The sequence below is a fragment of the Pangasianodon hypophthalmus genome, chromosome 13, assembly GCF_027358585.1.
Source record: "Pangasianodon hypophthalmus isolate fPanHyp1 chromosome 13, fPanHyp1.pri, whole genome shotgun sequence".
Taxonomy (NCBI): domain Eukaryota; kingdom Metazoa; phylum Chordata; class Actinopteri; order Siluriformes; family Pangasiidae; genus Pangasianodon; species Pangasianodon hypophthalmus.
In genome coordinates, this window is record NC_069722.1 from 7,174,879 (window position 1) to 7,197,046 (window position 22,168).

General features: G+C 37.2%; 2 protein-coding genes across 2 annotated transcripts in view; both read left to right on the top strand.

Annotated features, from left to right (window-relative positions):
* The first annotated feature begins 3,256 nt into the window (after positions 1-3,256).
* On the top strand, positions 3,257-11,778 carry st8sia6 (ST8 alpha-N-acetyl-neuraminide alpha-2,8-sialyltransferase 6). The gene is made up of 7 exons (XM_026916982.3): positions 3,257-3,410; positions 5,927-5,980; positions 6,192-6,272; positions 7,096-7,237; positions 7,973-8,085; positions 8,788-8,880; positions 10,779-11,778. Exons 1-7 carry the CDS (start codon positions 3,325-3,327, stop codon positions 11,248-11,250), a joined length of 1,041 nt encoding a protein of 346 aa, XP_026772783.3. The 5' UTR covers positions 3,257-3,324; the 3' UTR covers positions 11,251-11,778.
* A 4,004-nt stretch (positions 11,779-15,782) lies between these two features.
* The window catches only part of LOC113527945 (alpha-2,8-sialyltransferase 8F), a 39,398-nt gene continuing 33,012 nt past the window's right edge, over positions 15,783-22,168 (top strand). The window contains exon 1 of the mRNA XM_053239233.1: positions 15,783-16,400. Within this exon, the coding sequence (XP_053095208.1) occupies positions 16,315-16,400 (86 nt within the window). The 5' untranslated portion in view covers positions 15,783-16,314. The remainder of the gene's footprint in view (positions 16,401-22,168) is intronic.

Below are 22,168 nucleotides of genomic sequence, written 5' to 3' on the forward strand. Positions count from 1 at the left end.
CTTGAGGGGAGATCTGTCAGGAATTTCGCACTCACGCTGAGCGCTGCAAGCAGAAGTGCTCAGCACACATGAAAGCCAGCAGCGGCACGGTGCTCACTTCCGTGTTTTGTTTACTTTGCCATGCGTGTTTTCTTTTGGTTCATGTCTTGTCTCCCCCCTTGTATTGTCATTGGTTGTATCCCTCACATGTCGTTTTCACTCGCACCTGTTCTTAGTTTTCCCTTTGATTAGTTTGTGTATTTAAACCCTTGTGTGTCTTTGTACTTCGCGAAGTATTGTTCAGTGTTTTGCCACCAGACACCAAGCCTTTCGTTTCCATGCTCCCTGCCTTTGTTCTTGATCTCGTTCTGTCTCCTGGTTTATGTTTTTGGATTACCTGTTTCCCAGTCAAGAGTTTGATTCACATTTTGGATTTGTTTTTAGTAACTGCACTTGCATCCGTCTCCACTCGCTGTACATGACACTAATCTTTTTCAGATGGCAAGAAACTATTCACGTTATAGATAAATGCTAATGTGGTTGGCCACAATGAATCAACATGAATCAGCAGCTATCATTAAGTCAAGAAGAAGCATGATAAAAATTAATACACATCATGGGAGGACCCAAATCACCCCTGGGCTGCCTCAAGTCTGGATGTTTCCATATCTGTTTTTGCTATATGTGAACTCCATGACTATTATCTCGCTCAAGAGACCCATTGAAGATCAAGCAAGAAGACCAGCATCTCAGTAAATGATCAACATGATTTGCAATTGTTTTTAGTTATGAGGTTCAGATTACACATGTAAGTATACCCACAGTCACTAACATAGTTTCAACCTGGGTATAAAGTTCTGGTAGGTTTAAATGCCTGCTCTGCAGGACGGCTTGTAGACTCCATCATTTCTCACTCCATCTGGTTCAAGCCATGGTCAGGAAGGACACACAGGACAGATTTTACAGGGTTAATTTACACATGTCCAGCAAGGCAGTCTGAGGCAAGCAGACTTCATGTGTAAATCAGACTAGCAGAACAATAGGAAACATATTGTAGGTGTGTGCCATGTGCAGTGCATTCATACTTTCTCACTAGCATGTTATCAGTGTAATCTGGGCATAGAGCCTTCTCTGGAAGGCCACCAGTGATGTGATGCAGGTATTGTTAATAATGGGCATGTAGCCAAGGTCAACCTGCTTATTACAAAGCCCAGGCTTAGACATGCATCTGTGGGACCAAGATATCAAGCATGAACACTCACCTGGTATGTGCTTCATGCCTTGGGTTGCAACATGCTCAGGTCTCGCTAGCATCCCCGGATTCGTGGGAACACTGTGCACACTTTTGCCTCAAGAGTCTCCAGCACAGGTTAGCACACCAAGTTAGCCTGATGGGAGAAGACCTTATGGTGGGAGCAGCCATGCTCACTCCACAAGACCCAGCAGGCTACTCTCAGGAACTTGCCGTGCCTGAGGAAGCTAGCTGGGGCAACCAGGTCGACGCCATAGTCTCAGCTTATTCCCTGAATGGGCTGCAGCTTCCTGGGCTTGTGTGCTCAATCCATGTGACAAATAATGAATTTTGACTTTGTAGATTTACTTTAAGAGCATGGTTTGCAATAAAAAATACTGTCTGAAACAATCTGTGTAAGTGTAATTTTTGTAATCCAGATGAATCTGATGACTTTTAGAGGGTTGAAGACTTTTGCAAGCCACTGTAGATGGGTTCTCAACAAAAAGCATTAAGTATAGAAACACTTCAATTCAAGACCCTACAGATTACCACCGAACTGGTTCAGCATCTTGGTGTTTTTTTTTTTCAAAATTTGTGCCTTTGCATTTGTTTGTTTGTTGCTGGCCTTTTAAACATTCCTATATGCTATTGTTGTATAATGGTTAGGAAAAATAAAACAATATTATAGGTCCAGTTTTGTATTATGCTGCAAACTGGTAATGTTCCCATATTCCAAGAAAATAATTGAAGCCATACACAATTATTTAAGAGTGGTTTTGTAAACACAGAATTTCCTTCCTAATGAATGGCCCAATATACCACTGCTCACAGTACAGGACTTACTGTATGTTGCATTCAAAAAGTATTGAAGTCATTCCAAAGGTAAAGTCCCAGTCATTATTGGTATTTAATTAATATAATAATATCCTGAATTATCTCAGATTGAAACTTTCTGCTTTGAGCTTTGGCTGGTACCACATGGATACCCTAAAGATTGCTGTGAAATTGCTGTGGGTGGTACCACATGGATACCCGAAAGATTGCTGTAGACTGTCCCATTTGGATAGCTTAAAGTTTGTGGTGAAAACAGTTTATGCCCAAGTCTCAGCCATTCTTCATTTGATAGAAATGCCCCTTTGCTTTTCAGTGGAGGACAAATTACAGTAAATTACATGGTTGCCAGATTGGGCTAGTTTAAAAATTCTCCCCAGTGGCCATGATCTTGTTTTATAGCAAATAATTTGAATTAAATCTAATAAATATTTACAAAACGACGGTGGGTCTATGATGCACATAACCATTTCAGTTGTAAGATACATGTATATTGGAAAGATTGGGAGAGAGAAAGGGGGATTATGGAGTAATGCCCTTATATCTGAAATGTGTAGGAAACAAGTATTTCACATGCTGAGGAAGGCTGAGAAAGATAAGAAAATGTCAACTGTTTTCAAGGCCCAACTGTTTGATCTAGTTTCAGGTCTTTTGTGTAGTTTCTAGGATGTAGTTGGGTTCGGAATTTTGCTGAAACCTGTCTATCCTGTTAATGATGCTTCTAACAACATAGGTACAGCTAAAACTGCTTGCAATCCTGGTTGACCTCTATGTCGTCGACTCTCAACTGTGTATGGGGTTACTCTAAAATTTCACTGGATAGTAGCCTCTAGCCTAAATCAAGTTTGATAGCCTCTCAACATAATTTTGTTTGAGGCTAAGTTGTTATTAATGTTATCCTGCCCCACCAGAATCTGTGGTCACAAGCCACAGCTGGTAATGTCTGACATAACACTGACAGCATAAACTTATCTGTATGTGTGTGGACATGTTGACAGCTCGTTGTGTTGAGGATCCCTCTAACCACGGACTTAAATATGATTTTAGAAACAGAGATAGAATAAGGCTGGCAAGTGGAATGAATGAGCACATTGGAGAATAGAACAGAAATATGAAAAGTAGCAAAGGAGAGTTTGGGGGGGGGGGGGGGTGGATTTGACACAAGGAATGAAGGAGAACAAGACAGACTTTGACAGAGTGTGCATATTTATACACAAGCATACACACCTGTGTGTTGAGAACAGTAAGCCAGAGAGACTGTTAGAGCATATGTATCAAATATGAAGGTTTTTATCATAAGGTTGCTATCCATTCTCTTTTTCACCTCCTTCTGCAGTGTGCTGTTGTGGCACTACTTTTGTCACAGGTGAGTGTCTGATCCTGCTTCAGGATTTGCTTTTCCTTCTTTTTTCACAGGTAACTTCAAAATATATGTCAGTGGAATTAAATTAAATTGAGAGTAGCAAATTACATATCCCGAATACTGTACATGTACTGTCTTTTCCATGATTTATCAATTTGGGAATTTTTTACTGTGGGTTAAATTAAACTAACTAAAAAGTAAATTTATGTGAGGGTGTTAAAATTCTTGCATTCTTATTTACTCTTTATCCTTAATTGAGACCTTATTTGGAGGAATACCTTCAGTTCTACTTAAGCAGATCCTTTCGGAAGTAAGTACTACTAGTAAAGTTTACCAGGAACTTTAGTCATTTACATGTGCTAGAGATGATGAAGTCCAGTTTTAGTCTCTGATACATGCAGGAGCACAAGACATGGTTGATGTTTCAGGAGAGACAAAGAGCAAGCCAAAGCAAAGATGGTATAAAACTATCAATAGAGTGTGATAATTAACCTCAGTATCATGATTTACAGTCAGCATCATCCACAGAGTTTCCCTCCAAGTTATTCATTTAATTCAATTCAATTAAATTTTATTTGTATAGCACTTTTAACAATGGACATTGTCACAAAGCAGCTTTACAGAAATAAATGGACTCAAAATATATTGTATAAATATTTTATACATAAATAAATACATTTAGGATATAAATTGTAACTGTATGAATATATCCCTAACGAGCAAGCCAGAGGTGATGGTGGCAAGGAAAAACTCCCTGAGACGATACGAGGAAGAAACCTTGAGAGGAACCAGGCTCAAAATGGGAACCCATCCTCATCTGGGTGCAAGGGATAGTGCAATTATAAATAAATCCCTTCTATTATTGTGTACTATATGGACAAATAGTGCAAATATGCAGCGAGTAAATTCATCACAGTTTTCCCAAAAACCAGCCAGTTTGTTAAACCTATCCATTGTCCACTGAATGGAGTCCTGAGTACACAGCTGCTCATGGCAACTGCAGCCCCAAAGCCACCACAGCAATCACAGTCCCATGCCGTCACAGTACAGCTCCCCATATCAGATCCCCAAGCCATCTCCACAGCCCCCAGGTGGCACCATCCCCAGCAATCCAAACAGTTCTTCAGGCCGTTCATTTACTAATTTTTTCTTGTGAATAATTTAGATGTCATTGGAATAACACCATTCAAACATCCTGTAAAAGAATTTGTACAAAAAAGGATTTAATAGAATAATTTATTGATGCTAGTGTGATAATGTGTGCTTCGAGATGCTGTTGAAGCATTGCTGGAAAATACATCTTTATGGAAATTTATCACTGGTGTTATGGGTGGTGTCATAAGAGAAATGCTGACACGGATGCAAGTGCAGTTAAATTTCCTTTTAATGGGAGAAAAGGCGAACAAATCCAACATGGCAAGCGAGTTCAAATTCAAGAAACAGGCTAAGGTCAGGTGAACAACAAACAGGAAAACTGGGAAAAAGGCAAAATCAAGGAACTAGCAACAGGTCCAACCAGATCAGCAAACACAAGATAGCAGGCTTGGTACTGTCAAGCATACAGGACAAACTGAGCGTATACTTCGTGAGGAACAAAGAAACACGTGACAGTGTGTACTTATGATATCAGTGACAGTCAACTCCAGTGACTTAAAGTAATGGCACCACATAACAGATCTAGAATACTATTAATTTGAAAAGAGTTTCATTACAGTCACAATTTCCAAATAGTATATGAAAACATCATTCAAAATTTTTGCTGGTCAGAAAGTCATATTTTGGAAAGGACCCATTTGTGTGATGCCAGGCAAATTTGAAAATGGAGTGAAAGTTTCTTCCAACGAAATCCTATTTTTCATAACCCACCGCTTGCTGTCAGGCTAGCCACTGTCGGTTCGTCTTGTACGCTAGCAGCTACATTTGCATTTGAAATGTTTTCTTAGCTATTGATGACTCATGTATTTAAACATTACCTTAAGCATGTTCACATATATTCTATTCATATTCATCTATATATTTATTTATTTGTATTCATATATATTTTATTCATATATTTCAAAACTCCAGTTTCCTCCCCCAGTCCATAGACATGCATTGTAGGCTGACTGGCATTTCCCACTTGTCCAAGTGTTTAGGTACTTTTAAGCAATCATCCATGAATTATAGTTTCACTGGGCATAAATAAGAGCTGACACAAAGGGAAAAATTTCCTTTAGTCATTCATGAACATGGGAAAGTTGATCTTCTGTGTGTGTTTTTGCAGTAAAATGTGTTTTACACTGTATTTCTATCTAGGACATGAGGGAAATTATTCCTATGTGTCACTTCATGTGGGCATCAATAATAATGATGTGTGGTTTTGTTCATTTTTTAAGAATGAATTTACTTCAATTATAAGATAGATTAAATTTCTATTATATTTTTATAATGTGGGAATAACCTTTTTTAAACACTTTTATGAGTCTTTTATCTATAGTTTTGGCACACCTTCAAGTGATTCTCTGTCTTTCTCTTCACAGTGATGCAGCTCCCAACGATGCAAGTAGAGTTAAACAAAAACCTGCAAAAAGCAAGTGAGAACGTCACACCATTCATAGAAACATCACACCAATTGTTATTATACAGAAACCTTAGAAACCTACAGTGAAAGTCCACAGAAGCTAGTATCAGTGTCATATAATCTGACTTTCAGACTGAGATACACAGTGGCAGTAATGCCAGTATCTTGCACTACTGTCACTTGTCAATGCTTTCTTATTGTGCATGTGTGGGTTTGTGTTCCAGGGAAAATGTCAGTATTGACAAACTGATAGCGAATTACACTTCCAAATGGAAAAAGCAGAAGATGAACATTGAATCTTACAGGTAACAAACACACAGGTCACAACACATGACAACGCAAGAGTAGCTCAGTCACCAGGTCTTTTTTATGTGCTAATAATATAAAATAATAAAAATGTATGTGCTGATAAACAGGGTTTGGAAAAAGTGCTGAGAAAATATACTCAAGTGGAAGTATAAATAATGTGTCAAAAACTTTTCAATTAAAAGTGGAAGTATACAGACAAAAAATGGTTCAGAAGTAAAAGGAAAAATGTTGCTACTTTTAAAAATGCTCACATATTATAATATAAATGTTTTTAATTGATGAAATTAAGTTAATGTCATGCTTTTGTGTGAAAACTCTTTTTTTATTACTTACCTAAACCAATGAGCATGTGTTACCTGAAAAGCATGCTGCACTACTCATGCTATGTAGTCTGCTCATGAATTAATCAGAAGTAAAATATCATGTAATTAATAGATATTGCACTAATTACATTGTGTAACATGAGAAAGTTACAGCAGATGAATTTGATTGGATATTTTAAACTGAAATGTAAATAAAATGCACTGGAGCAATTTGATTGACGTGTGCACAGTCATTGGCTGGATGAGAGAAGATTTGAGATTTGTAAGGAGTACTTTGAAAGTGTAAATAAAATAAAAATGTAAGGGGTAAAAGTTATGTTTTTTCTTGGTAATTAGAGCAAAAGTATTTAATTTCAGTAACATCAAAGTTCAAGTATAAATTTTCCAAATATAATATTTAAGTATAGTACAGTAAACTGAGCCTTACAGTACAGTAAAAAAAAAAGTTAAAAAAAAAAAAAAAAAAGGTTTTTTTTTTGTTTTTGTTTTTTTCCAGGTCATTGCTAGGCAAAAGTTGCAATGCCATTTCCAGTGCACTGGTTACTCAGAGCAACTCACCTGTGGGGAAAAATATTACTTATGATGCATCTAATAAAAAGCTAGTGGTGACACCAGCCTTGTTCAGCAAATTTCCCAAGGTATGGTGTAATAGAAATATGTACCCAAAATACATATTTATTATCCAAATGGGCTTCATTCATCAATCTTTGAGTAAAGTTGTGTGTAAATGTTTGCTTAAGCTACACCAAACTAAAAATTAAAATTTAAAGTGACCTAGAAATTGTGTAACATCTTGAGTGTTAAATATTCAAGATGTTGTACATTTCCTTTTTTTCAAAATTCTAAAACTTTCTGTTTATTTTCTGTTTTAAATTAAAAAAAAAACAGATTTTCAATGTGGTCTCAGACCTTTGTGTATATATATATATATATATATATATGTGTGTGTGTGTGTGTGTGTGTGTGTAATATTTCCTTAATGCCATTTAGGCCTATATGAAATGACGGGTCTAAAAATTATTTAATTCGTGTGTGTACTTGAAATAAATAAGGGATTTGTACTTGCTGGGGTAAACTGTATATACTGTAAATGTGCTGTAACTCATCGTAAACTGTAAGGTTTGGAGCCGATCAGTCAAGGTTTGCATTATTTAGTCTTCTTATGTATAAATTTACATGCAGTCAGGAGATGGAGTAGGATACAAAAGTTTTCTTCTGACTTTACATGATTTTTCATGAATACCACATTTTTTTGTGTAAACATACATACAAACAATTTACGCATAAATCCATTCATATTCAGATTGATAAATGAGGCCCAATGTGTTAATACTAGTGCTAATACTCTCTATACTGTGTGTACATGTGTTTAGGAGAGCCCCTTTGAAAAAGCACCATGGGACTCGTGTGCTGTAGTAGGCAATGGAGGCATCTTAGCCAACAGCAGCTGTGGAAAACAAATCGACTCTGCTACATTTGTCATCAGGTCTGTACAAGACAAAAGTTTAACTTCATTCAAAAAAATTCATTCACAAATTATGACAACAACTAGCAATTTGCAGAACTCCTGAACCTTCTATTTAACGCGATGGAGTCAGCAAGCTTCGTATTTCTGTAAGTCAAAATAGGATCCTTTAAACAGCATTTCTTTATAATGACCACATGATTTTCTAAGAAGATTTTCTTTTAGTAATGATAGAGAACAATCATTTAAGAATGTACAAAAACATGTGCAATGACTGTACAAGTTTTATATTTAAAATTCATCCAGGTTGGGTTAAAAACAAACAGTGTATGTCCCATTCCTATAACGTTAATGAACTATTTTTTCTGCAACCAGGGTTGCTAGGTTTGCCAGGTTCCTCGTATAATGGCAGCATAATGCAGATATATACAGAAACAGAAATGAGCTCCACTGTTAACTTGCTTTCTCTACAAAGACTGGATAAACGAAGAAAAGCTAGTTTCATGTCTTTTGTGAAGACATGAAACTAGCTTTTTTGTGTCTGAGTTGTAATTGGGTGGGAATTTGAAACCTGGCAACCCTTCCTTGAAAACTTAATTACACAGGGTACCTAGACAGCTAAAGCCAGCAAAACAAATTGACTGAATAATCTAAAAGGCATGTAATGACAAACACTACACATCAAAACTATCCTATTGTCTCACTCTCCTTTTTGTTTCTCAGGTGTAATCTTCCTCCACTGAGCAATGGACATGAGAAAGATACAGGAAACAAAACAAGCCTTGTTACAGCCAATCCTAGCATCCTCTTTCAAAAGTGAGTCTGGGTTGTATATATATATATATTGTATATTATATGGCATTTGTTGGTACCTTGCATCCATATATACGGGCTCCTTTTCATTAATATACTCTTATAGTTACTGGAAAGACTACCTGATATATCACTCAGGTTAGAAACATTCAAAAATGATCCACCAGACTTTATTTGCTCTCTCTCAGGCTGATCTCAGCACGATTTAGCCACAAAGAGAAGGCTCACATTTTTGTCTGGCCTATCCCTGGTGTTAGGACACCAACACAACACAACACCAATCAGAATGGCTCACATTGCTTATCAGTGTAAAACCAATCAATGCTCCCCAGTAGCATCGTGTGTATGTTTTTTCTCTTTTTTTCATGCAAGATTACTTTTACTTTGCATGCAATCTCACTCAGTCACTGAGTCACTCAGTCAGTGATCTCTGTTTTACCGAGTTAGAATAAGCTCCAAACTCTGTAATGTAATTCCAGTTAACGTTACTGTGCTTTGGGAGTTAGTTTGTTATCAGAACATTCGTTATAGCTTACAGTATATTACTGCCAGTCCAACTTGTGTGAACTGCCCGCCTTATTTCTCTACCTGTTGTTCTCCTGTTCCACATACCAGGAGGTGAGGCCACATATCTCACATAGTAATTCATGTCCACACACAGAGACACACTCTCTCTCTCTCTCTCTCTCTCTGTGCATTTTGAGAAGTGGAAGCAGGAGTGTGGGTGATCACAGATGAGGGGGCAAAAGTATAAGTAATATAAAGTGCCAACTGAAAATATACTGGTAGACAGTAGTGAACATTTACACTCAACGCAACCTATTTTTAAGAAAAAAAATTTTTGCTCTCCAGAAGTTTCATCTTGCTCTGACACCGGCATAAAGTTACCCATCTGAATGAAGAAGTGCACTCTTTTATTCTCCACTCATTCTGTCAGTGGAGTACATTTAAAAAGTGGTGACTGACTACCTTACCAAGCTAGTTTGATTGTTCACTAAGGTCATACAGTCAATCATAAATTTTTATTAAATGTAGCTAGTGTAAGATGCCTTGGGTTATGCCATCATTTTACCAGAAAAAACTGCAAAGAACTCTCCGGTGAGGGTCTGTTAGAACAGTTTACATCAGAACAAGGCATGGCTTTGCTACAGAACTGTCAAGAATTTCAGGTCCATGTTGGAAAATATGCGTCCATTCAGACTTCCATGTACAAAACTGTCAATCACCTCATTAACCGTGCCCTTTAATTTATTGTCAAATAACTTCTATAAAATGCATTCATCATAAGAATAAATATTGGGGGAGATATCGACATCAACTGAACTTGTAAAAATGACAGAATACTATTTTTGAAAATAGTTTGTGTTCACTAACATGGGAATGGGCAGGGTTAAAAACTGTATTGTAGCCAGCCACTAATTTTGATTGGCCAAGCCGATTTTGATTTTGGGAACACTTAGCTCACATTTCCAGTGTGATTGCTGTAAAACTCCCAGTAACAAACTCATTTGATATGTTCTCATTCTTCAAAACAAATCCTTAAACTAAACAAGCCAGAGGGTAATTAATGAATATACATTATAAATGATACCAACTAGGAGTGATGGTGGATGGACAATACTAATATGACTATTGAACATTCAGAATCATTATTCTGTGGCAACAAAGTGTTTCCTTCCCTAAAACACAGAGAAAAAAAAATTAATAAATTTTTTATAGTCAGGCATTGCAAAGTTGCTGACTGGTTATAAACATGGTAGGTGTTACACCCTGTACAATGTATTTTATTGTTTTGCCTGCTCGAACCACAACAGACCCAAATAATCTCAGCTCATCAACAAATACTTCATTAGAATATCTAAGGCATGCAGCTCCTTATTTCTCTCTCTGATGCTCTGCAGGTACCATGGGCTAAATAAGCACCAGCAGTCATTTGTGGAGGATATGCAGTTGTATGGGGACGCTCTACTCATGCTGCCTGCCTTCTCATTTCGGCGGAACACAGGTGTGTCCCTGCGTGCCCTCTACTCACTGGAGGACTTCAGCAAGCATGGCCCACGGGCGGTCTTCTTTAACCCAGCGTATCTGAAAAGTCTGGCAGGCTTTTGGCGTCGCCAGGGAATTCGCTCATTTCGCCTCAGCACTGGTATCATGATGGCCAGCCTGGCACTGGAGCTCTGCAATAATGTCCATCTGTACGGCTTCTGGCCCTTCGGAACACACCCGTACACCCACCAGCCACTCACCAACCACTATTATGATAACCGACCAGTAAACAAAAGAATGCATGCAATGCCGGCTGAGTTTAAAGCCTTGCTGAATCTCCATAACAAGGGTGTGATCCATCTGCACCTAGGGGAGTGCACAAATTAAACTACTGTATGTGGAGTACTCTCTATTAAAATGTTCCTCAATTGTACCATAAGCTCATATAATTTATCAAATTGATGCAATTTGCAAGAATAGAACATTTAATTATTTAACAAATGCTGGAGTAGGTACTTCTTCTTATAATGACTCAATAAAGATGAACAGATTCAGGGATATATAGATTTTTTTCCTTTCCCTCATTTTTTACTGGTGGAGCAAATTTTTATCTACTCTTTAATGATCACACTGTTAAACTCTTGTGGTTTTAAACTACTGAGCATTTCCAGTCAGAATAAAGCAGCAGAAGTAGTAATGTTTTTTGTTAATTCATTTATCCATTATCCATTACCCGTTGAGGCATGGACTCCACAAGACTTCTGAAGGTGTGCTGTGGTATCTGGCACCAAGACGTTAGCAGTAGATCCTTTAAGTCCTGTAAGTTGTGAGACCTCCATGGATCAGACTTGTTTGTTATAGTTTAAATATCATTAACATCTCAAATATTATTAAATATCATTAAAAGCATCGAATTTTGCCCCACCACTTTTGCAGTAGTGGTCCCACCCCTGCCGTGACTAGGTATTTACTGCAAATACTACACGAGAAGTTTCTTTGTGATTCTTTGTGCAAGGTCTTGGCATGCATGCACACACATATAAAAAGGTACCCTGGAGGTTTTAAGGTGTGAAATAGAAGCAAAACCAGTTGTAAAAGCTTGTCACATTTGCAGAAGAACTTGTCATGTATTCAATGTCACCTAGGAATGCAGTTTGACACTCAGGACATTGTGATGTTTGACTTTTGAAAGCAACATGGAATTATACACAGTATAATGGTGCTAATTGTTACCAGATTACTGTAAGTTCCTTATTTATCTCCTTAATATATAAGGCATATATATATTTAACATATTTAACATAATTTAACATAAAGCATAATCATGATTTCTCTTTCTCTCTAAATTATTTGTCATTCTTAGTGCAGTAAATCTCTAGCATATGTTCATAAACTTTCTGCACAAAATGCCAAATTAAAAAAAAAAAAAATTGTGACCGCAATGAACACTTTAACTTTTTTTTTAAACTGAAGATTTTTTCCCTCAAAATTAGCTGCCTCATGCAACAGTCCTAAACTGCATGAATTTTGTTTTTGTCAAGATTATTGTTATATTTGATTAAACATTTTTTGTGTTTATACACACACACACACACATCAATGAGCCTTCGCCCCCCACACACATCAATGAGCCCAGAGGAATATGTTCTACTGAAAGTATTGGCAACTGTGAAAGGCACTATAAATTATTTTATGGGGCAATTTATTTTAGACAAAATTTCTTCTTATGAGATTTCTTATGTGATATTGTTAAACCTATCCACTGTCCACTGATGGAGACCTGAGTGCAAAACTACTCGCAGCCACCGCAGTGCCAAAGCCACCACAGCAATCGCAGTCCCCGGCCATCACAGTACAACTGCACTGGTATCTCAGGAGGAGCATGTGTATCTCAACGGAGAGAGAGGGAGGGAGAGAGAGAGAGGGAGAGATTGTTAGGTATGCTTTTTGTCCCGTAATGGTTAAGGACAATGTACTTTGCGTGCAAAGTGCAAGCAGGGACTCCGGCAAGACTAGTTATAACAGCCTAACTAAAAGGAGGAGCCAGAAGGTACCACAGACATGAGGGCACCCTGGGACATAAAGCGGCCAGCCACTCCGTCAACAAACCTGAGTGAATGTGTGACAGTGGGGGGAGCAACAGCAACCAAGCATCCTAGTTCACCACAACACACTATGCCTGTGAACCCTCCAGGTCTGCTCCTTTATCTAAGAAAAAACTATTCACAAAAGGCTTGACTAAACAAATACAGTTTCAGCCTACATTGTGTCTGAGTCCTGAGCACTAATTGGAAGGCTGTTCCATAACTGTGGGGCTTTGTAAGAGAAAGCTCTACCCCCTGCTGTAGCCTTCACTATTTGAGTTACCAACAAATAGCCTGCACCTCTTGATTGAAGTAGGGCTAATGGATCATAAAAGACGGAAGAGGTTTGCACAGGTACTGCGGCACGAGATCATTCAGTGCTTTATAGGTCAATAGTAGTATTTTACTACTATAATCACTACGAAATTTGATTGGGAGCCAATGCAATGTGGTCATATCTTCTGGTTCTAGTAAGGACTCTCGCTGTTGAATTCTGGACTAACTGGAGCTTGTTTATGCACCTGTTGGAACATCCAGACAGTAAAGCATTACAATAATCCAACCTAGAGGTAACAAAAGCATGAACTAATTTTTCTGCATTGTGTAGTGACATTATATTTCTTCTCTTAGCAATATTTCTGAGATGGAAGAAGGCTATCCTAGTAATATATCTACATGAGCTTCAAATGAAAGACTGGAATCAATAATCACAAGGTCCTTTACTGCTGCACATCCAAGGAAATTCCAACTGTACGTCACTGGATGTACATCAGAAGTAGGGAAGCACTTCATTTTGCGAATTTGAATTTTTCAATTTCTTTTTTTCTTTGTATGGTGCTATTAAAATATCATCCCTCCCCTGTTTGAGGCTTCTAGCAGGTGACTTTTCATGAGCAGACAGACAGCAGGGGTGTGAGGTGCGGCAGAAAGGGGAGGTGTACCACAAGGAGCCGCTAAAGAATTCATTTTCAGGGAGTGGGCGAAACAGGGAGCGGGTGCACTCCAGTATGAAACTGTCTCAAAGGAACTATGAAGAAGTGAAGAGCGTGTCTGAACAGCGTTTCTGTTTAATAAAATTAAATAAATTGTTGTAGGTATGATGTATGATCTACTTGCAGTATTTGTTGTGGAACATGATATATAGTTTAAATATCATTAACATCTCAAATATTATTAAATATCATTAAAAGCATCGAATTTTGCCCCACCACTTTTGGAGTAGTGGTGCCACTCCTGCCATGACTAGGTATTTACTGCAAATACTACACGAGAAGTTTCTTTGTGACTCTTCGTGCAAGGTACATAGAAGAAGATATCAAGGTGCAACACATATAAGAAGGTACCCTGGAGGTTTTAAGGTGTGAAATAGAAGCAAAACCAGCTGTAAAAGCTTGTCAGATTTGCAGAAGAATGCCACTGTATTCAATGTCACCTAGGAATGCAGTTTGACACTCAGGACTTCGTGATGTTTGACTTTTTATGGAATTATACACAGTTTAACAATTGCTCATTAGTACCACAACTTTATGTTTTATACTGTATGTATATATATATAAAATACTTTCTGGAGGCACTGTAGCTTATTTGTATGTGCACACCAAACCCAAGGCACACTCTCTTAGGGTCATGTCACAGTTATGATTTCATTCTGTTTGCCCTGATCTTTAATAAATACCTTTGCACATGGGTGCTCACTCTTCTCCTGAGCCTTTAATGTTCAATGTTTAATATTAATGTTTTGCTATGTGGTGTGCAATAAATCTGAAGTGATGAATGAAGTGTTTAATGGACAGCCTCAGTTCCAGGCATCACATATGTAATGTTTTATTGAATGATTGCAACCAGATAAATACTGTATTTAGGAAAATATAAGATGGAAATCACCTCCAAATGACGTGAGACCATTACTGTAATTTAACATAAAGCATAATCCTGATTTCTCTTCCTTTCTAAACTGTGATTCTTAGTGCAGTAAATCTCTAGCATAGCTTCATAAACTTTCTGCACAAAATGCCAAATTAAAAAATTAAAATTGTTACAGACCACAATGAACACTTTAACTTTTTTTTTAAACTGAATTTTTTCCCTCAAAAACAGCCACCTCATGCAACAGTCCTAAACTGCATGAATTTAGTTTTTGTCAAGAATATCATTATATTTGGTTTAAAAAAACATAATATAATATAATATAATATAATATAATATAATATAATATAATATAATATAATATAATATAATATAATATAATATAATATAATATAATATAATTCTATAATTTGGTCAACATAAAAAAATTTAGACCTGAATATGTATAAACATTTTTTTGTGTGTGTGTGTGTGGGTGTATATATATATATATATATATATATACACACACACACACACACACACAATATGTATACATTTATACATATATACATTTTTTTTATTCTTTTTTTTACTCATGATATTCCTACACATGGACACAGTGATATTTAGGGGGAAAATAAGTAAAAAGAAACATCTAAAGAATCTGGATGTGTTTTATATAAATTATTTATTCATGAAAAGGATAATTGGGCTGCACTGTGATCTTTGTGGGTGGATTTTATTCATGTAAAAACATGTACATGGCTATTTTACTACAGAAATGTTTGGAAAACATCGCTTCCTGCTTAGCTAAATGTGTTGATAGAGGATCCTCAACACGAGGAGCTGTCAACACACTTGAATTTGATTGGCTGAGGCTCTTAGCCCAGGCTGTCTGCTGCCCCTTATTGGCTACTTTAGCTAGAAGCTAGTGTTCTCACAAACCCATGCTCCCCCTCCCAGTCCAAAGTGACTTCCAGGAGCTAATTCAGTCTCAAGCACTCATGTTACTGAACTGAGAGACGGAGAAGTTGGCTAAAATGGGGTCGAGGGAGCAACAGCTTACAATTTCAGCAGGAACAGCCCAACATAGTAAGGCAGGCCAAGCCATAAAAGAGGAAAAATAGAGACACTGTCAGTGAATAGAGCCAGAGAGGGACAAAAACAGGGAATAGATCAGGCTGGCAAGCTGAAAAAAAGAATTAAAGTGAGGGTGCACAGTGGAGAGTAGGACAGAACTGTACAAAGAAGTAACAGAGAGAGAGAGAAAGAGAGAGAGAGAGGGGGGGAGGGGGAGGGGGAGAGAGGAGAGGAGAGAGAGAGACAGAAAGAGAGAAGCTTCAGGCATAAAAGACAGAAAAGAATGTATAAAAGAAAAAAGGGGGTGGGTGTTTCAGGGTGAAAATGAGGAATGAAGAAAAGCAAGACGGACAGTGACAGTGTGTGTGTATAATTATGAGCAGACATACACACCTGTGTGCTGAGAACACTGAGCTAGAGAGAGGGACAGAGAACAGATATGAAGGGGTTTATTATAAGACTGCTATCCATCCTCTTCATCACCTCCTTCAGCATTGTGCTGTTTTGGCACTACTTTCCTCACAGGTGAGTGTCTGATCCTGCTCACTTTTAAAACATTAAGTAAAAGTTACAATATTTAAAAAAAAAAAAAAATGTGTAGTATAATTTATTTCTTTCAATTGCAGCATAGCACAAGATTTTAAAAAAATGTCGAAAATTCTACAATAAAAAAATCTGACCTTAAATTAGTCCAGTTACAAACAAAAAATCATTAGTTACGTGACTTTGTTCTAGTTTACTATTCGTACTTTTTACTTGAGAACAACTTTATATTAAGCATGTTAGTTTTTACTAGGGAACAAATTTAAATTGTTTTGTTATTTATGTTTTAATTGTATGTTCTTATCCATTTATTCTGTCAAATATTATCTGCCATGCTGCTTCTCGAGCTTTGTTCTTTACCAAGGTTTTTTTTTTGTGCAATGTTTTGTACTCATCGTATAATTTAATTATGTCATTGTTCAGCTTGAGTAGGAGGGAAATGGCTCTCTCATTGGCTACCATATCACTACATTTTCTCTTGTCTTGTAAGGCTGCTTGTACTGTATCATGTGCATGTGCGTGAGCACTGATTGATGATTTGATTTGAATCAGAGGAAATAAATTGCACTTTAATTTCAGTGATGGAAGGTCTGAGCCTCTGTTAAGTTAAATCAAACAAGGCTATTTCAAATAAGCCTCACTTTTATTAGCTCACTTCATGGAATACCTGCCTGCACGAGTCGACGTAAGAAATGTTTCAGAAATCCACAAATAAATCCACAAATCAACCTACAAATAAATCCACAAATATTCCACAAATAATAATCCACAAATAAGTGTCACGTGATGCACAAATACACATGGAGCAATCTACGAACAAATAGGCAATTCCACAAATAAACACCAGCAAAATATTTATGCATCTCATTTTATTGATTTGTGGATCTCATTTTATAATTTGTGAAACACATACATATTTGTGGATCTTATTTTTGTGGAACTCATGTAATTTATTTATAAATTAAGCAACAAATATACCCCATACGTTTTCATCTCCGTATCACTATCTTCAATCAACTGCTATATTTCCAACACTGTGAACCTTGATTGGATCTTGATTTGATTGAATAGACAATAAGTTGCACCTGAATGTTGCTGATGGAAGGGACTGGAGTGACATGTCAGACTGTCTACACATAGCATTTCAAAGAAAGATATAGCTAAAAGCTATGATGCGTGTGCTCCTACAAGGGATTAATTGTATAGTCACAGAATGTGCTCACATTCATGAATCTCTTTTGGTTTGCACGGCCTATTGTTGAGATATTATCATGGAATGTGATTGTGTGTATATCCAAGGTGCACTCATGTTACTCATGGTTCACCCTCCTCTCTTCACTCTAAACCTTAATGTTGTCTTTACATAAACAATCAAGTAACCATGACTAAACATTATGTAAAATGTTGCGTTTTGTACCCATAAATCAAAAATTTAAGTTCATTTAACTCGTTTACCTACAAAATACATAAACTTAAGATTTCAAGTGAACTCAAAATGATGATTCAGTAAAATAGCTGACTCTGGTCTTTCTTTAATGTGATTGGCCATGCAAGGAGTTCCGTCTGACAACAAGAGAACTAATGCACTGATTGGTAGATAATTGCAAAAGACGGACCTCTTTGTCTGTTTGTTGCTGGTACAAGTGTAGTGAAGTTCAAGAGTTCATCATGAGTAGGAGAGACAACTCAGTGTGTGTTTACAAAGAAATGGCAATCATGTAGAGGAGGATTTGTAAACGAATAAGTAATTTTGCTAAAAAAAAAAAAAAAAAAAAAAAGTGCTAATTTCCCCAAGACTTTTGGGACGCTCTTGTTCTGGGAGCTCTAGAAGATAAATCAATCCACACAGCAGCCGTGGAATAAGTAGGACCCATATCAGTTCACCTACATACCCAACAGGTCAACTGGTCAACGCCATCACCTCAGCTCTCCACTCCGCTCTGACTCACCTAGACAACAGCCACACCTATGTCGGGATGTTATTTACTGATTTCAGTTCTGCCTTCAATTCTGTCGTCCCATCCAAGCTGATCTCCAAGTTCACTGATCTTGGCATGAGCACCTCCCTCTGCAATTGGACCTTGGACTTGCTTACTAACAGTCCACAGTCTGTTAAGCTTGAGACCCACAATTTCTCTACCCTCATTCTGAACAAAAGCATACCACAAGGCTGTGTGTACAGTAACAGCTTGTTCCCATTAGCCTTCTGAATTCTGAACTCAGGCGCTGAAGTGTACACAATCATTATGACCTCATCCTGAACTCAGACACTGAACTGTATACCCCCATTCTGCCCCATGTTTAAAAAAAACTGTACTGTACAATATTTATGCTGTTTGCACTCTTAAATACCATCTGTCTCTTATCATTTGCACTACCATGGTAATTTGCCCTTACACCTCATTCTGAACTTGCCTCCTTGCACATTACTGACTAAACATGATGCGATCAGTATGGTCACCTAATGGTCACCAGATACATATATATCTTATATATAATTTCTCTGTACAATGCACCTTCCATATTTGCACTGAGCTGGTCTCTACTTTCTCTACTGGATGTATATACTTCATTTTATATACCACAATTTCACTTCATTTGTCTCTAATTGATGTTTCCCCAACCTGTGATACTTTTTCTCATTTCTCTCTGTCTTCGCTGACTTTGCTGAAGTTCTGAGTCCAACACTGGGATGAGAGACTCTGTTTGATCATTACTTGCTGTTTAGTGTTATTTATGTCTTCAGAAACCTACTTAAAAACCAGACATCTTCTCTATAAACCATGGATCATTATTAATCAATTTTTATTTTGATAGCATTTTTTAACAATATACTGTACACTGTCACTTTACAGAAATCTGAATTTAGCTTTAAATCCCTAACCAGCAAGCCAGAGACACCAGTGCCAAGGAAAAACCCACAGAGACAACACGCGGAAGAAACGTTAATAGTACACAGACTTAAAAAAGGACTTATCCTCTTCTGGGTGATACCCTAGTACAATACAGGAATGAAATCCAGAAGAATCAGTAGGAAAAAAGCAGTAGTAGTGCAGAAATAGGAAGAAATAGGCAGGTCCACATGGCAAGAGGACCAACAGAAGGGTGAAGTGTATGATTTGACCAGATACAGGATATCCACCCACAAGTGCTGTAGGTTTATAAATGTTCTAATCTGTTCTATAGGGTTATTTTAGAACTATGTTCTATTTTGGTTAGAAAATAAAATAAAATATTGAAATATGTAGAAGGACATAAAATACAAAATGCAAATAAATTGTTACCACAACAAGTGCAAACACAAGCTATTTTTTTAGTTCATTTAAGAACTAGCCAGGTCAGCAATAAGGAAAATATTTGAAAAGGCAGACCTCGTCAAAAGTCATACTTTACTCATGTTTCAGAAAATAAAACACCATCAAATACTACGATACCTTCAATAAAGTGGAAAATATTGTGATGTGATTCTGGTGATATTGCCCAGCTCTACCATGGATCTTCTAATAATTGTTTTTCTCACACAAGATGTGTTACACTGTCCAAGATAGACCTTAGAAATGTATTTATGCCATGTCATCACCTGGCACACCTTAGGTCTGGAAGTTTACAGTAATTTGATACAGGTTTGTTGAGAGAGATTGTAAATGCACTCATGCCAATAGACATCATTAATTGTATTATTAGTTACAGAAGTAGTAAATATTACTACCAGCAAATCTGACATTTGCTGTGTAATCACTACGATGTCTAACAGATGGAGGACCAACAACTCTCGCTAGTTTGAACAGGAAAAGTATACTGTGGGCAGTACAACAAAGACATCAATATACTTCAAAGAAATAAAAAACAGTTTGTGAACTTGTTATAAGAAAGTACATTATGATTGCAGTCTAAGTCTCTTTATAGTGTAGTTGTCACTGTAAAGCTGTTTGCTGTTGGCAATGCTGTTAATAGTTTCAGCGTTTTGTCACGCCACTCCTGTCCTTCTCTCCAGGACCTTTCAAGACAAAGTTATGCCTATGCCTACAGAGATGACTTCGTAGGCTTCACTTAACTGATTTCCTGTACTCCTACATTCATTAGAGCATTCAGATGCCTAATATGTTACCTTTTAATTTTTTAATAATCAATTTGAACTGTGATCATTTTTGACGCCCTGACACTGAAGCTCTATTTGACAGCCTGTTGTAACATACATCACCCTGAAATTAATGTTTTCTGTAGTATGGCAGACAATTTAATATGCCTGTGTCACTTTAAACATTACTACTGACTTTCAGTTCAAAATGAAACTATGGTTATCATGCAGTGAATTTTTCAAAATGTTAAGAACCCTATCCAACATTCCAAGCAGTAGGAAAAGCTATGTAACAGACTTATCTTGACAAATGAACATGACAAACCCAGTGCTGTTTCCAGCAGCCAGGAAGCAGTGAATAGGCAAAGAGTCCTGAATGCGGGGAGCGCAGTTGTCTGGCTGGTTAGGTTTGTGGTGTGTTTTTGGTTCAGAGCCACGTCTGTAACTGTTTACAATTGGAATTCTTCTATCATGTAATCTAAATGTCTACTATTGTCATTTATTCACAGCAACTGAAGCATATTCAACTGGCAGATGGCTATTTATATTTGTAATGATACATGGAGACCTTAGAGTCTATAAATTCACATTGAAATACCTTTAGGAAAAAAGCCAGTTCAGCCACGCCTGTAGTGCCAGTGTGGACAAAACCTGCTGCACTGAAGTAAACTCTACGTCTGAATGGGAAAATTCCATGGCTGCTTTCCACCAGCCCAAAAGAGATTGAAACAATTAGCCCACGCAGAGACGTGCACATACAAACACATTTTGAGTGCATAGCTACCCCAGTTTAGGTTTGGTGTTGGAAAAAAGTTAGCCCCTTATTAAATGGCAACCACAATAAACCCTCTATTAAGACAAAGAAAAGCAAAGGTGAAAAAAAATATCAGGTGTCTGTCATTACTCACTTCTTTAAATAATCTTTTTCAGATGGCAAATAACGATTGACTTTATGTGGATGGCAGCAACATTACAAACCAATTTTCCTAATAAGAATTGTTGGCACATTACCAAAAATTTGTTTGAGTAAAAAGAATGACATTTTTTACTCTCTGTTGTAAAGGACCATTATGTTTAACAAAAGAAATCTTGACCATCATGAGAGCCTGCTAGTCATGGCTTACTATACTGAGTGAGTGAGAGATCAAAGTCTTATGTTAACCAATAAGAGCAAAGAGAGTTAATCAAGCCACTCTGATATCTCTGGTTATAGTATAGTATGAATCAATAGCTATCTTTAGGGCAAGAAGAAGTATGATTATAAATAATATACATAGTGAGAGGACCCAAAATACTCATGGGTTGCCCCAAGTCTTGGTAATGACTCCATTTTTGTTTTTATTATATGAAAACTGTAGAACTATTCAGAAATGAAATATAACACTGTGATATGCTATGGAGAGGAATTCAGCACATGAAGATGCCTCCCTTTCAAGAAAGCCATTGCAGATAAAGCGATTTACCAAGAAGACCAACATCTCGATAAACAGGTGTATAGTTATGTGGTCCAGATTACTTATAGGTATACCTGCAGTAACTGACACCCTTTCGACCTACTTTTAGGTTTAAATGCCCACTGCACTGGATGGTTTATAGACTCCACCTTTTCTTACAAGAAAAATTGTTACCTCGGTGATGATAACACAGCATTAATCAGGAACAGAAGTTCATT

Bases quoted from the DNA above. Each gene is read 5' to 3' on its own strand.
- st8sia6 (XM_026916982.3), top strand. From the start codon at position 3,325: ATGAAGGTTTTTATCATAAGGTTGCTATCCATTCTCTTTTTCACCTCC. The intron at 6,273-7,095 runs GTAACAAACACA...GTTTTTTTCCAG, and splicing joins ATGAACATTGAATCTTACAG to GTCATTGCTAGGCAAAAGTT. The intron at 8,086-8,787 runs GTCTGTACAAGA...TTTGTTTCTCAG, and splicing joins TCTGCTACATTTGTCATCAG to GTGTAATCTTCCTCCACTGA.